This window comes from Callospermophilus lateralis, chromosome 7 (assembly GCF_048772815.1).
Source record: "Callospermophilus lateralis isolate mCalLat2 chromosome 7, mCalLat2.hap1, whole genome shotgun sequence".
Lineage (NCBI taxonomy): Eukaryota > Metazoa > Chordata > Mammalia > Rodentia > Sciuridae > Callospermophilus > Callospermophilus lateralis.
This window is the reverse complement of record NC_135311.1, coordinates 107,212,119-107,225,094: the sequence shown is the minus strand read 5'-3', so window position 1 is coordinate 107,225,094 and position 12,976 is coordinate 107,212,119. Positions and strand designations below refer to the sequence as shown.

The following is a 12,976-nucleotide window of genomic DNA, read 5'->3' as shown; positions in this document are numbered from 1 at the left end:
CTAAAAATAATGGGACAAAGACTGACCAAAGGGGATGCTATTTTATATGTTTTAAGAGAAAGTTTTTCTAATTATAACTCTGAGCAGTGACTGGAAGTAAGTGAGGCAACATGCCAAGAAGGGAGAACTTTTTAATATATGTGATAGTACTGTGTGTGTGTGTGTGTGTGTGTGTGTGTGTGTGTGTGTGTGTTAAAAAAAAACTGTAAACTTTCAGTAAAAAAGGATAGGTAGATGTCTATGAAGTAGAAAACATTTTCATTCTTCCTTGAGTAAAAATAGTTCCCAGTATATGGTTTAGGGATAAGTAATATAATTCTAGCAAATTACAGGCCTGGAAAATATTTTTCAAGAGAATACCTTGCATATGAATGTAAAATTGCCTTATTATGCTTTAATTATCACTTGCATTTAATATATATTAATTTTATATGTATGTATTTGTGTGTGTGTGTGTATGAGAATCATTAATATATTTTTCTCAAAAGCCTAAAGTGATTTTGGTTCTCTGGAGTTTCCTTGATGTGCAGATAGGATGTGAAATGGAATTGGTAAGTTTTACAATATACCTATAGAAATAATAAAAATTACCAATAATAATAAACAAAGGACATTTTAAGTGATATTGTGTCCAAGGACTATTGTAATCATTTTATCTGAGGTCACTCACAGATCTGACCATTTGTGAGACTGTCCATCATGTAAGAAGGTCCTAAGATCCTTTGAGTATTTCAATCATCTTCAATTTAGTTTTAGATAAGATATTCTTAATTACTAAACTTTGAATTTTAGACTAACACATTAGTTTTGTATTTTAAACAATGGGAAATGATACAAGCAATTCACAATTCTAAGAATTGTTAAGTGGAAATTCTGGAAGAGTTAGAATCAGTAACTTCCCTTGTTTGAAATGCTTCCATTTGCTTCCATTAGCACAAAGCCAAACTGCTTTACTTCTTTGGGTTCAATTTTACATTTTATTTCAGTAGGTTGTTTCTATCATTTCTGTTATAACTATTCACATTTAAAGGTTCAATAGCATGGAGACTCACTGTAGGTTCATCCATGAGCTGCCTCATCAGCACCCATTCCTTCCCTTTCCCCTTTCATTAGAGATCTATACAGTTCTTGGAACTGTAGAACAAGTGCAGGCCAAACCATCAGCATACTATACATTCCTCCATACTCTGATTAGAATAGATCTCAAGATCTGATGAAAAGTATAGAAGCCTTTTATTGAGATTGATAGGAAATGTTTGAAATCTGAAATGACTGTAATTTTGCTACCGTGAATTTTGTCAACATAAATGTATTAAGATCCAGGAGATACAACAATTATAAATGTATATGAGATCAGAATGAATTCAACATAAATATATGAGTTGGCTCCAATTAACAGAGACAAGTCACACAGGCAAAGTTTAATAGAAAAGCTATTACCTATAACAGGGTATACAAGTATTGAGGGATAATATAGAAAGATGTAGCAGGCAGAGAAAAATCCATTATCCCTACAGTTCAAACAAAACACCTAAGGAAAAGCTTCCCAAATTCTTCTCTGTGTTGACGTCTAGATCTTGGGGAAGGAAGGACCACCTTGGTCCACTAAAAGAAATGTCACTCTAGTGCCACATCAGTGGCACTTAATGGAGATCCACCTTCTGTAAGTTATCAAAAATCCTCCCTCTATGGTATCAGGGCAGCTATTTTGCTAGAAAACCACCCAAAAAGTGGACAGCTAAGGGAAGCTGTGGTTGGCTAGAAGATACAAGGGCTTCAGAAGACTGAGGCTGGGAAAAGTCAAGTGAACACACCAGTACCTGGAAGCAAAATCCTTTCCTCCTGCAATATTTCTCAATGGCCCTCTAATGTACAAAGTTTTAGTGCCAACTGAAGAGAAAAGAAATATTTAAAGGACCCAAATCAATTTCTATAGAAGAAACAAGACTGAATTTGGTACTAAGGGACAATAAGTTAATAACCATAACATTATATGATACAGAATGTCATATAAATGAAAAGAGAAACAAATAATTATCATTAGATATTTAAATACCCTTCTCTTAGTAATTAATAAAGTAACCAAACACTTCCCCCAAATTAAGATCAGAATACAGAAGACCTATTACCAATCACTTGACCTAAATGTTAGAAATAGCACTGCATAGCATAATGATGTTGTGTTTAACAACAAACCACAAATAAGACTGTGGTCCTCTCAATAATGGAGTTGAAAAATCTCTATTCCCTAGTACTCTGTTATTGTCGATTTTCTATATTTAGATATGTTCAGATACACAATATTGACCATTGTATTACAATTGCCTAGTGTTCAGAAAAACAGCATACTATCTAAGTTTGTAGCCTAAAAGAATATGCCACAGACTATCCTTATAGCCCAAGTGTGTAGTAGGTATAATACCAAAGTTTGTGTAAGTGCACTCTATGATGTTCACATGATTAACAACACTTTTCTCAGAATGGATACCTGTCATTAAGTGATGCATGACTTTAGATGTATATAGAATAGTTCAATCAAGGTCAGCAAATTACTTTTGTTTTAAGCACACTTGGATAACATTTCAAAGAGAGACCTTAAGATAAACCATAAACAAGTGTCCAATAAGGTAGTAGGGAGAGAAGAAGATGGGGACAGAGATCGTTTCCCTGGATGCTCCCTGTTGTGAAACCAAGAAAAGCAGACAGGCAGCTTGACTGCAAGGTGAGTGAAAGGACAAAGATTAAGGGGGACTTCACTGGAATTTAATACTGGACACTCAAAACGGACCGGGGAATCAGGAGATTGGATAAAATAGGGAAGGAATTTCAAGCGCCACAGCCATTGCAACGCCGCAGCAGCCGCTGCAGCAGCCAGATACAAAAGCCAGAAGGGTCCCCCTGGGAACACAGTATACTGAGTGATAGGGAATAAAAACACTGACATCTTAGGAACAACTGAGGCGTGTCTGGGTATGAAGAGTTTAGAGATCAAAGACTCTGCCTGGTCCACTGCACAATATCCTTGTACAGGAAGGAAATTGCATCTCCTGGTGGCACACAAAGGACAAAGGGAAAAACCATTTTGCATCTTCAGCCTGGCCCCCAGTGAAAGCTGAGGAACCCGATTCTGGTAGACCCAAGTCTGGCCCAAAAAACAAGCCTGTCTAACCCACGCATGAGACAGACTGGTCTAAGTGATCAGGAGAAAAACAAGCATGGAGAGAGGTTTGCACAGGGGACATCTGCTAGTGCAAATACACCCAGCTTCCCTCCCCTTTCAACCCAGCTGCTTGATGGACCAGCTGGGAGATAAGCACCTGGCAGGTAATTAGAAAGGACAGGGGCAAGAGAGTTGAGTTTGGAGACTGAATCTGAAGCCAGGAATCGTGGGTTCTGCAGGCAACATCATGATATAAGAACTGGCTCCTACACCACACGAGTGGAACCCAAAGGAGATCCCTAGGTTACAGCCTTCCAGTGTGCACTGGCAATTACTGGGCCCTGGGAGTACTCGGATTTAAAATCTCCAAACCAACTGGCATTCAGTGAAGACACTAGAAGCCTACCTAAGCCTAAACCCTGCCTCTGCCTCCAGAATTCATCCTCTCACTAGCAACCCTACCCTGAGGATGGAGCAAACATCACACTCCACACTAGGGAGGAAAATGGAAGCTAAAAGAACCTTTAGATCGCCAGTGGAAAGAATTCTCCAACTTTTCATAGAGATTTTTTTTTCTTTTTTCTTTACTTTTTTTCCCCCTTCTCATTTCTACCATTATTGAAACCAATTTTTTTCATGGATCAGTTCATTGAGAACTAGGAGGTCTTTTAACATCTTTTTTTCATGGATCAGTTCATTGAGAACTAGGAGGTCTGATCAGCATATTTCAGTTCTGTTTTATATTCTTTTACTTTTTTCTATTTTTAATTTTTTAAAATTCTTACTTTACATATATTTTCTCTCATTTATACATTTCCCTGATTCTCCTTCTCTCTTTTCTCTTGCTGACAGCCAACCTCTATAGCTCCCTCTTCCACTCTTCCTTTAATTTTTTACTTCTATCTTCTATCCTCCTTACTCATAATCACCACAATCTACTCTAGTTCTGTTCTCCCCTTGTCCAAGACTTGAAACTGTAAACCCTCTAACAAACTTACTGTTTTTATTATAGAAAATAATTGTACATATCATTTCTGTTTATTGTGACAAAACTGTAGATGTCTTAGCAGGAGATATTTGGTTTAAGGCTATATATTGTTTACATTGGTTGCTGACATCATTTGACTCCCCTTCACAGCAAGATACTGGAAATCTTCAGGGACATTGAAAGTCTACAGGGTAGAAAGTGTGCTGACTCAGAAGCACACTGCTAGATGGGTAGACACACAAATAACATGAAAACACAAGGGAAAAAATAACCTCAAACAAAGCAAGATGTTCTAATAGCAGAATCCACTGATACCACAGTAGAAGAAATGTTAGAGAAGGAGTTTAGAATGTAAATTGTTAAACTGATCCTCCAGGAAAAGGATGACTTAAGGAATGACTTCAGACAGAAAATACAATTAGTGAAAGATCACTTCAATGAAGATATATAGATTCTGAAAAGAAATCAAGCAGAAGTCCTTGAAATAAAGGAATCAATAAACCAAATTAAAAATTCAATGGAAGGCATGACCAATAGACTACATCACTTGGAAGACAGAGTTAGAGGGAATTAAGACAAAATATATAATCTTAAAAATAAAGTTGACCATAGAGAAAAGATGTTAAAAGACCGTAAACAGAACTTCCAAGAAATATGGGATAACATGAAATGACCAAATTTAAGATTATAGGGATAGATGAAGGTACAGGGATGCAAACCAAAGGAAAACACAATCTTTTCAATGAAATAATAATAGAAAATTCCCCAAACCTAAAGAATGAAATGAAAAATCAAATACAGTAGGCATACAGGACCCCAAACATACAAAATTACAATATACCCACAGCAAGGGACGTTAATATGAAAATGTCTAACATACAGAATAAGTATAGAATTTTAAAGGATGCCAGAGAAAAAGGCTTGCATTATGTTTGGCAGGAAACAAACACAAATCTTAGCTGATTTCCCAACTCAGATACTCAGAGCTAAGAGGTCTTGAAATGATATATACCAAGCTTGGAAAGACAATGGATGCCAACCAAGAATGTTATACCCAGCAAAATTAAGCTTCAGATTTGACAATGAAATAAAAACTTTAAGGTTCTTGCTTAGCATCTGGATGGCCATCTTAAGTGACAGCTGCCATTTTAAGAAAAATTTCACTTTTCCACCCAATGGTGTTTCTGAGAAAGGCTCACCACTCACTCATATCAACCCCGCCCTTAACCACAGCCTTAGGACCCATCCAGCTCTAATCCCTGAGCCTGCCCCATAAAAGTCTCAAATCCCAAGCCTTTTTTTGACTCTTTCCGTATATGGAAACATGTGCCTTTATTTGTCAGCTCTGACAAATCAACTCTTATGTGTATCTCTGCCTGGTCTCCGACTTTCATTTCTCACTCACCCATCTCCCGGTTCCTCACTTTCCTTTCAAAAACCTTCCATGATAAACAGAAACAACAACAACAACAAAATCACAAGTAGAAAGCTTTCACTATAGAACATTCTCAGCAAAATATTTCATGAATAAGAATAAAAAATAAAAATAAAAACCAGAAAAGGGAATAACTGCACTAAAAGAATAATCAAAGGAGAAACGAATTCAAATGAAGCATCATAAATAAACCAAATAACTAGGAAAACAAATTATATCTCAATAATAACTTTGAATGTAAGTGACCTAAACTTATCAATCAAAAAACGTAGACTGGCAGATTCGATTAAAAACAAGACCCAACAATATGCTGTCTCCAAGAGACTCACATCATAGTCAAAAACATCCACAGACTAAAGGTGAAAGTGCAGTGAAAATCATATTATTCACATGTGTCATGATCTGTCCTTTGGCTGTGTGTGGACTGTTGCTCATAGTAGCCTCCTGAAGGGATTAATTCTGGCATTGGGAACTCCCCATGGCACTTCCCACAGGGACTGACCACCTGATGCAGGTGAACTTCTCCCTCAAGCTCCGCCAAAGATCACACACAGCACCTGAAATAGGTGTGACCTGCCAAGATGTCAATCAACCTGCAGACTGCAATATATCAGGAAGGAAGACTACACCCTGGAAACCTTATCCCTGCCTTTGATGTACTCCCTAAATAAACCACCAAGCCATTTTTCCTTTGTCTAGTTCCAGCATCCATGTGGACTAGATCTATCAGGGGCTTCACTTTTTTAAATATATTTCTGAGTATTTATCTTGGTTATTTGCTAATTATTTGAGATTGTGAGTTTTAGGATAGCTGGGATTCCCCTGGGCAGGAAGAACCCCCCAAAGAGACACTGGCTGTTGTCCTCAGATAACATGGATCTCATAAACAAGCAGGGGTTTCTATCTTTATATCAAATAAAGTGGACTTCAAGCAAAGTTAGTCAGAAGGGACAAAGAAGGACATTTCATACTGCCTAAAGGAATTATAAATCAACAAGACATAACAATCATAAATATTTATGACCCAAGCAATACAGCATCTATGTACAAACAAATCCTTCTCAATTTCAAGAATCAAACAGATTGTAACACAATAATATTGGATGACTTTAACACCCCACTCTCACCACTAGATATATCCTCCAAACAAAAACTAAATCAAGAAACTAGAGAAATAAATCATCCAATAAATAATTTAGATTTAACAGACATATAAAAAGTATTTCATCCATCAATGACTGAGCACACTTTCTCCTCAATAACACACAGATCCTTCCCTAAATAGACCATATCTTAGGCTATAAAGCAACTCTTAGCAAATACAAAAAAAAAAAAAAAATAGAAGTAATGCCTTGCATTACTGTCAGATCTGTCAGATCATAATGAAATGAAATTAGAAACCAACAATAAAATAAAAAATAGAAGCTACTCTAACACCTGGAGACTAAATAATACACTACTGAATGAACAATAGATAGCAAAAGAAATCAACAATGAAATTAAAACATACTTGGAGGTAAATGAGAACAGCAACACGATGTATCAAAATTTCTGGAACACTATGAAGGCAGTTCTAAGAGGAAAGTTCATGCATTGAAATCATGCATTAAAACAATAGAAAATCACCAAATAAATAACCTAACATTACATCTCCAGGGCCTAGAAAAAGAATTAATCAACACCAAAAGTAGTATAAGAGAGGAAATAATTAAAATCAGAGCTGAAATCAATGTAATTGAAACAAAAGAAACAAGTCAAAGAATCGACAAAAAGTTGGTTTTTTGAAAAAATAAATAAAATTGATAAACTCTAAGCCACACCAACAAAGAGAAAGAGAGAAAACTCAAATTACTAAAATTTAGGATGAAGAAAGAAATATTACAACAGACCTACTGAAATACAGATAAAAATCAGTAACTATTTTGAAAATTCAGGCTAATAAAATAGAAAATCTGAGGACACTGAAAATTTTCTACATATGGCCTATCTAAACTGAAACAGGAGGACACAGACAATTTAAACAGATCGATTTCACACAGTGAAACAGAAGACACCAATACAAGCCAACAAAGAAAAGCCCAGGACCAGATGGATTCTCAATCAAGTTCTACAAGACCTTTAAAGAAGAAATAAAAACAACCCTTCCTCAAATTATTCCATTAAACACAAAAGAAGGGAACCCTTCCAAACTCATTCTAGAATGAGGAATGGATCATAGAAGAAATGATAGGAAAAATCAAGAAATTCTTAGAAACGAATGAGGACAGATATAACATCAAAATCTCTGGGAGAGTATGAAGTCAGATCTAGAAAATTTATAGCATTGAGTACTTACATAAAAAGAATAGATTCCAAATAAATCTAATGCTAGACCTCAAGGTCTTACAAAAGAAAGAAAAAACTAATCCCCAAATCAGTAAAAGAAAGGAAATATCAGAGCCAAAGTTAATGAAATTGAGAATAAAAAATACAAAATATCAATAAAACAAATAACTGTTTCTTCAAAAAGATTAATAAACCCTTAGCAAAACTAACCAAAATAAAGAGAGGCTCAAACTAACAAAATTAGAAATGAAAATGGAGATATCACTATACAGCATTTCAAGAAGACCACTAGAAATTACTTTGAAAATTTATACTCCAATAAACTGGAAAATATAGAAGACATTGATTAATCTCTAGACTCATATGACCTTCCAAATTGAACCAGGAAGATATAGAAAAACAAACCACTATTAAGTAATGAAATTGAAACATAAATTAAAAGCCTTCCAACAAAGAAAAGTCCATCAACCAGATGGATTCTCAGCTGAGTTTTACCAGACCTGTAAGAACTAACACCAGTTTCTCAAATTATTCCATGAAACTAAAAGTGAGTGAACATACCTAAATACATTCTATGAAGTCAGTACCCTGATAGGAAAACCAGATGAAGACACATCAAGGAAAACTACAGACCAATATCCTTGATGAACATAAATGAAAAAATCCTTAATAAAATATTATCAACCACATCAAGAATAGAATATACCATGGTCAAATAGGTTTTGTCTCAAGAATGAAACATACACAAATCAATAAATGTAATATAGGACATCAACAGAATTAAATTCAAGAATCACATGATCATCTCAATAGTTGTAGGGGCTGGGGATTTGGCTCAAGCGGTAGCGCGCTCGCCTGGCATGCATGCGGCCCGGGTTCAATCCTCAGCACCATGTACAAACAAAGAGGTTGTGTCTGCCAATAACTAAAAATTAGTATTAAAAATTCTCTCTTTCTCTCTCACTCTCTCTCAAAAAAAAAAATAGTTGTAGAAATGGCCTTTGATAAATCCACATCCAATCATGTTAAAAACCCTGGAGAAACTAGGAAGAGAAGGAATTCACCTCAACATCATAAAGGCTATATATAACAAACACAAAGCCAATGTCATACTGAATGAAGAAAAACTAAAAGCATTTCTTCTAAAATAAGGAAAAAGACAAGGATGTCCACTCTCACCAGTCCTTTCAATATAGTTATTGAAGCTCTAGACAGAGCACTTAGGCAAGAGAAGGAAATTAAAGGGATATAAATAGAAAAAGAGAAGTGATATGATCCTATATCTAGAAGATCCAAAAAGCTCTATCAGAAGACTTCTAGACCTAATAAATAATTCAGCAAAGCAGAAGGATACAAGATCAGCATTCACAAATCAATAGCTATCCTGTATTCCAACAGTATTCTGCTGAGGAAAAAAAATTGAAAAATTATTATATTCACAGTAACCTCAAAAAATCCCTTGGGAATTAATCAAACCAAGGAGGTAGAAGATATCAAAATGAAAATTATGGAACACTGAAGAAAGAAATTGAAAAATACCTTAGAAGATGGAAAGACCTCCCATGTTCTCAAGACATATAATGTCCCAGCTAATAAGTATGGAAAAATTAAAATTTTACTCACTGGCCCCAAACTGTTACTTAGCAGTGGAAAATACAAAAACCAAATGCTACAAACAGCTATAAAATAACAAATAAGACACTGGCATATGCCAAAAATAGTTCTCTGGAGAAGATTCGCAAACAATACATTGCATGAAGACAGTTTGGCCTGTTTTGTCCATAGATACTCAGATTCTAGCATGGTGCCAGATTCCATGTTTCTACACTGCTAGAGTTCAGTGGGGCAGGAAGGGAAGAAAGTGTGACAAGGACAGATGATGATGGGGATGCCCAATATTATTGCCCTTTTGAGCCACAGTTATATGTTCAACTAATTTGGTGCTTCCAGGGTCCTTTCTAAATATAAGGATAAATAATAGTATTCCCTTTCATATCCAGAGCTTCAATAAACTTTTTTCCAAGTGTACACTTTTACAGTGCTACTCTCACAAATAGTTATATAGTTTTATAGTTGATTCATAGTACTATGATAGATATACTGTTATCCTCAGCCTTGAAAAAATATCTCTTGCAAATAATTTATTTAAATAGTGAATGTAATACAAAATTAAAAGGCATATGTATTTTTACTTACATTTATCCTGTTATTACTCCCTTAATTTGTAATTTACTAAGGTTAAAGACAGTTTTATTTGCAGGGCCAAAACCCACCTAATATGAGTCTCTATCCTTATATCACAAACACTCCATACCATCTTGTCCAATAGAAAATTTAAATAATTCCTTCTTTGTTTTTCATTGACAAAAACAGGAAGAGGAATATTTCTTAGATTTACTACACCAAACAACTTCTTTTTTATTATCTTTTTTATTATCATGAAATTCTAAAAAGTATGGAAAAAAATCTCAGCTCAAGATTTTTGCAATTCTTTTATATTCTTTCAAATTTTTAGGTAACCCAGGATTAAAAAAACATAAGGATGATACTTTCTAAAATGTCTAAGACTCAGGAATTTAAAAGTTAAAAACTTACACTCAAGCTGCGCAACCACATCTCCAGGGTCTACTGCTTCAGGGAACACCTAGAGTGGGAGGGATGTAGGGGGAAGCAGGATGGGGGGGAGGAAGTGACAGGAAGTTACATATGAGAATATCTTTGATTTTTCCCTCCCATTCTCAAAACATTCATTTTCCAAGAAACATGTGACATTCATAACTATCCATTCTTCTCTGTTTTCCATATCTATTATGAAAGACTTTATAAATAAATTTTATAGATGGCTCTTACTCTCTCCTTTGTCATCTGTTTGCTCTTCCCCTTATGTTACTATGATCAAATCCACCTCCTTGGTGCTCCTCCACCTCAGCAAGCTAATTCTCAATAGGAAGCCTTTAAATTTACTATTTCATTACTTAGCATGCTTTCCCCCTAGACCTTCAAATAACTGATTTGGTGTCATAATTCAAGCTCAATTTAAATGTTACTGTTTTCTTTGACCACCCTTTAAAATATATAATCCCCTCTCATCCCCTTGCCCTGTATTTATTCTCTTTTTGCACTTATTAAGCTCCAAAAGGGGAGGATTTTTCCTTGTTTACCAAGTGTTTCCAGTGGCTAATCCATTCTATGGAAAAAAGCAAGTACAAGGTAAAATTATTTGTGAAACAGAAGAAGGGAGGGAAGTAAGGAAGATGGAAGGAGGATAGACAACTGACAACTGGGAGCCAGTCATGGTGGGACATGCCTATAATCCCAGATATTCAAAAGGTTGAGGGAGCAGGATTCCAAGGTCAAGGCCTACCTGGTTAACCTGGCAAGATCCTGTCTCAAAAAATATATATATAAAAATATGCAGGTAAATGGATGGAGTTAGAAAAGATAATGCTAAGTGAAGTTAGCCAATTGTAAAAAACCAAATGCCAAATGTTTTCTCTGATAATAAAAAGGCTGACTGATTCATAGTGGGGTAGGGAGGGGGAGCATGGGAGGAATAGACAAACTCTAGATAGGGTAGAGGGGTGGGAGGGAAAGGAAGGAAGCATGGGGGTTAGAAATTATGGTGGAATGTGATGGACATTACTATCCAAAGTACATGTATTAAGACACAAATTGGTGTGAATATACTTTGTATACAACCAGAGATATGAAAATATGTGTTCTATATGTGTAATAAGAATTGTAATGCATTCTGCGGTCATATGTAAATAAAAAATTAATAAAAAAGAAAGAAAAAAACAAAGAAAGAAATGCAATTGGTAATAATGAATCAAAAGCAATATTTAATTTATAGCCTTCATTTTGAATTAAACCAAAGCACATAGTAAGCAATAATAATTTATTGTGGGCTTTTATTAAAAAATTGGAACTCTTTTTTTTAATACTTGTTCTGATATTTGAACTAACCTTTTCAAACACCATTCTGGCATTGAAGACCAATGGAAAAGTGGCTGGGACACATTGTGTCTTTTTGTATTGGCCAAACACACAGATGCTAAGATAGATGTCCTCCTTGTCTTTCAGCACCACTCCTGGACAAGTTACCTGAAAGAAATTAGATAAATGGATATATAAATTCTGTGAGATATTCTACTAAAATGCATTATCAGGTATTACATAAAAATAGTAGTCTGGTAACCTAATAAAACTATTCACAAGTAAAAAGAGAAAAAAAACTAATGTTTACAGACCAAATGAAATGAAATGCTTTTCTATTTTCCATCACTGAGAAATCTATGATTTTCCATTTGGTTATTTTTGCCACATTTGAAGCACTGTGTACTGGCTCTTAAGACAGACACTAATAGTTTTAAACACTAAGCCTTAGGCTCCCATTTTATGTTGAATGCTGACATAAAGTTATTGAGTATCATTTAATCACAAAGAATTAACATTCAGCAAAAAAGAAACATTATACTAAAGCATAAAAAAATGCTGACCAAAAAGCACAAACTGATCTCCATCAAACTAAATAGCCGTCCACAGATACCCCCATCAAAAGCAACATTATACTTTTAAAGCTAGAGAATGTTTTAGCCCAATGAAGAATTTTTAAATATTATATTGCATTTAATTATCCTAGTTATAATTTACAGAAGGTATTAGGCAGAAATGTTGAGTTTCTAAATAATACATAGCACAGTCTATCCAGTCTCTTCTATATTCCATTGCTAGTTGATCAACCATACTCTTTCTTAATAGATATCAAGGTTCCTGAAGATTTGAGTCCAACAGAGCAATACTATCCAATCTTCCAACCCCTAACAGTACATTCAGAGTTTATTTTTATTGTTCTCTGAACATACACATTACTTTCTTACCCCCACATTCTTTATTACTTACATAACAAATATTAATCTAACCTAAGGAGTAGAAACTCCTTACTACTCCATTCCATCTCCTCCTCATTTACTCCTACTAGGCACACATCAACTGCCGTCTCCTACACAATTTATTTTACACAAAAAAATGTTTTAAATTCTAATTAGCATTTGAAATTCTCTTAAGG

The 12,976-nt window shown here is 35.0% G+C and overlaps 1 protein-coding gene across 2 annotated transcripts in view; it reads right to left on the bottom strand.

Moving 5' to 3' along the window:
- Spata6 (spermatogenesis associated 6) overlaps positions 1–12,976 on the bottom strand; it is a 119,624-nt gene that overhangs the window by 88,210 nt on the left and 18,438 nt on the right. For both annotated transcript variants that reach the window (XM_076860446.2, XM_076860447.2), the window contains exons 2-3: positions 11,875–12,012; positions 10,504–10,552 (exon numbers count right to left, since the gene is read on the bottom strand). In XM_076860446.2, the coding sequence (XP_076716561.1) occupies positions 10,504–10,552; positions 11,875–12,012 (187 nt within the window). The remainder of the gene's footprint in view (positions 1–10,503; positions 10,553–11,874; positions 12,013–12,976) is intronic.